The following is a 310-nucleotide window of genomic DNA, read 5'->3' as shown; positions in this document are numbered from 1 at the left end:
CTCACCCTGGAGCAGGGGGTGACCACGAGGGACTCCATGAGGTGACAGGGGGTGACAGGGGGTGGTTGTAGGTGATGAGGGGTGGCAGTAGGTGACAATAGATGATAGTAAGGTGGCAGTGGGTGACAGTAGGTGACAATGAGGTGCCCCAGGTGTCCTCACCCTGGAGCAGGGGGTGACCACGAGTGACTCCATGCCGGTCCTGGCGCTGTAGCTCTTCTGTTTGCAGAAGCCGGGGTCGAGCACGTAGACGATGCCGTCGATGGTCACCGACGTCTCCGCGATGTTCGTGGCCACCACCACCTGGGGG

At 61.6% G+C, this 310-nt stretch overlaps 1 protein-coding gene across 1 annotated transcript in view; it reads right to left on the bottom strand.

Moving 5' to 3' along the window:
* The window catches only part of LOC113979889 (pre-mRNA-splicing factor ATP-dependent RNA helicase DHX16-like), a gene marked incomplete at its 3' end in the record, with an annotated part of 2179 nt that extends 1880 nt beyond the window's left edge, over positions 1–299 (bottom strand). Inside the window, exon 1 of the mRNA XM_027707167.1 lies at positions 163–299. Within this exon, the coding sequence (XP_027562968.1) occupies positions 163–195 (33 nt within the window). The remainder of the gene's footprint in view (positions 1–162) is intronic.
* Between the last annotated feature and the right edge of the window lie 11 nt (positions 300–310).

The sequence above is a fragment of the Neopelma chrysocephalum genome, unplaced genomic scaffold (genome assembly GCF_003984885.1).
Source record: "Neopelma chrysocephalum unplaced genomic scaffold, ASM398488v2 Primary Assembly neopelma1_90281, whole genome shotgun sequence".
NCBI classification, from domain to species: Eukaryota; Metazoa; Chordata; class Aves; order Passeriformes; family Pipridae; genus Neopelma; species Neopelma chrysocephalum.
This window is presented reverse-complemented; position numbering and strand designations above follow the sequence as displayed.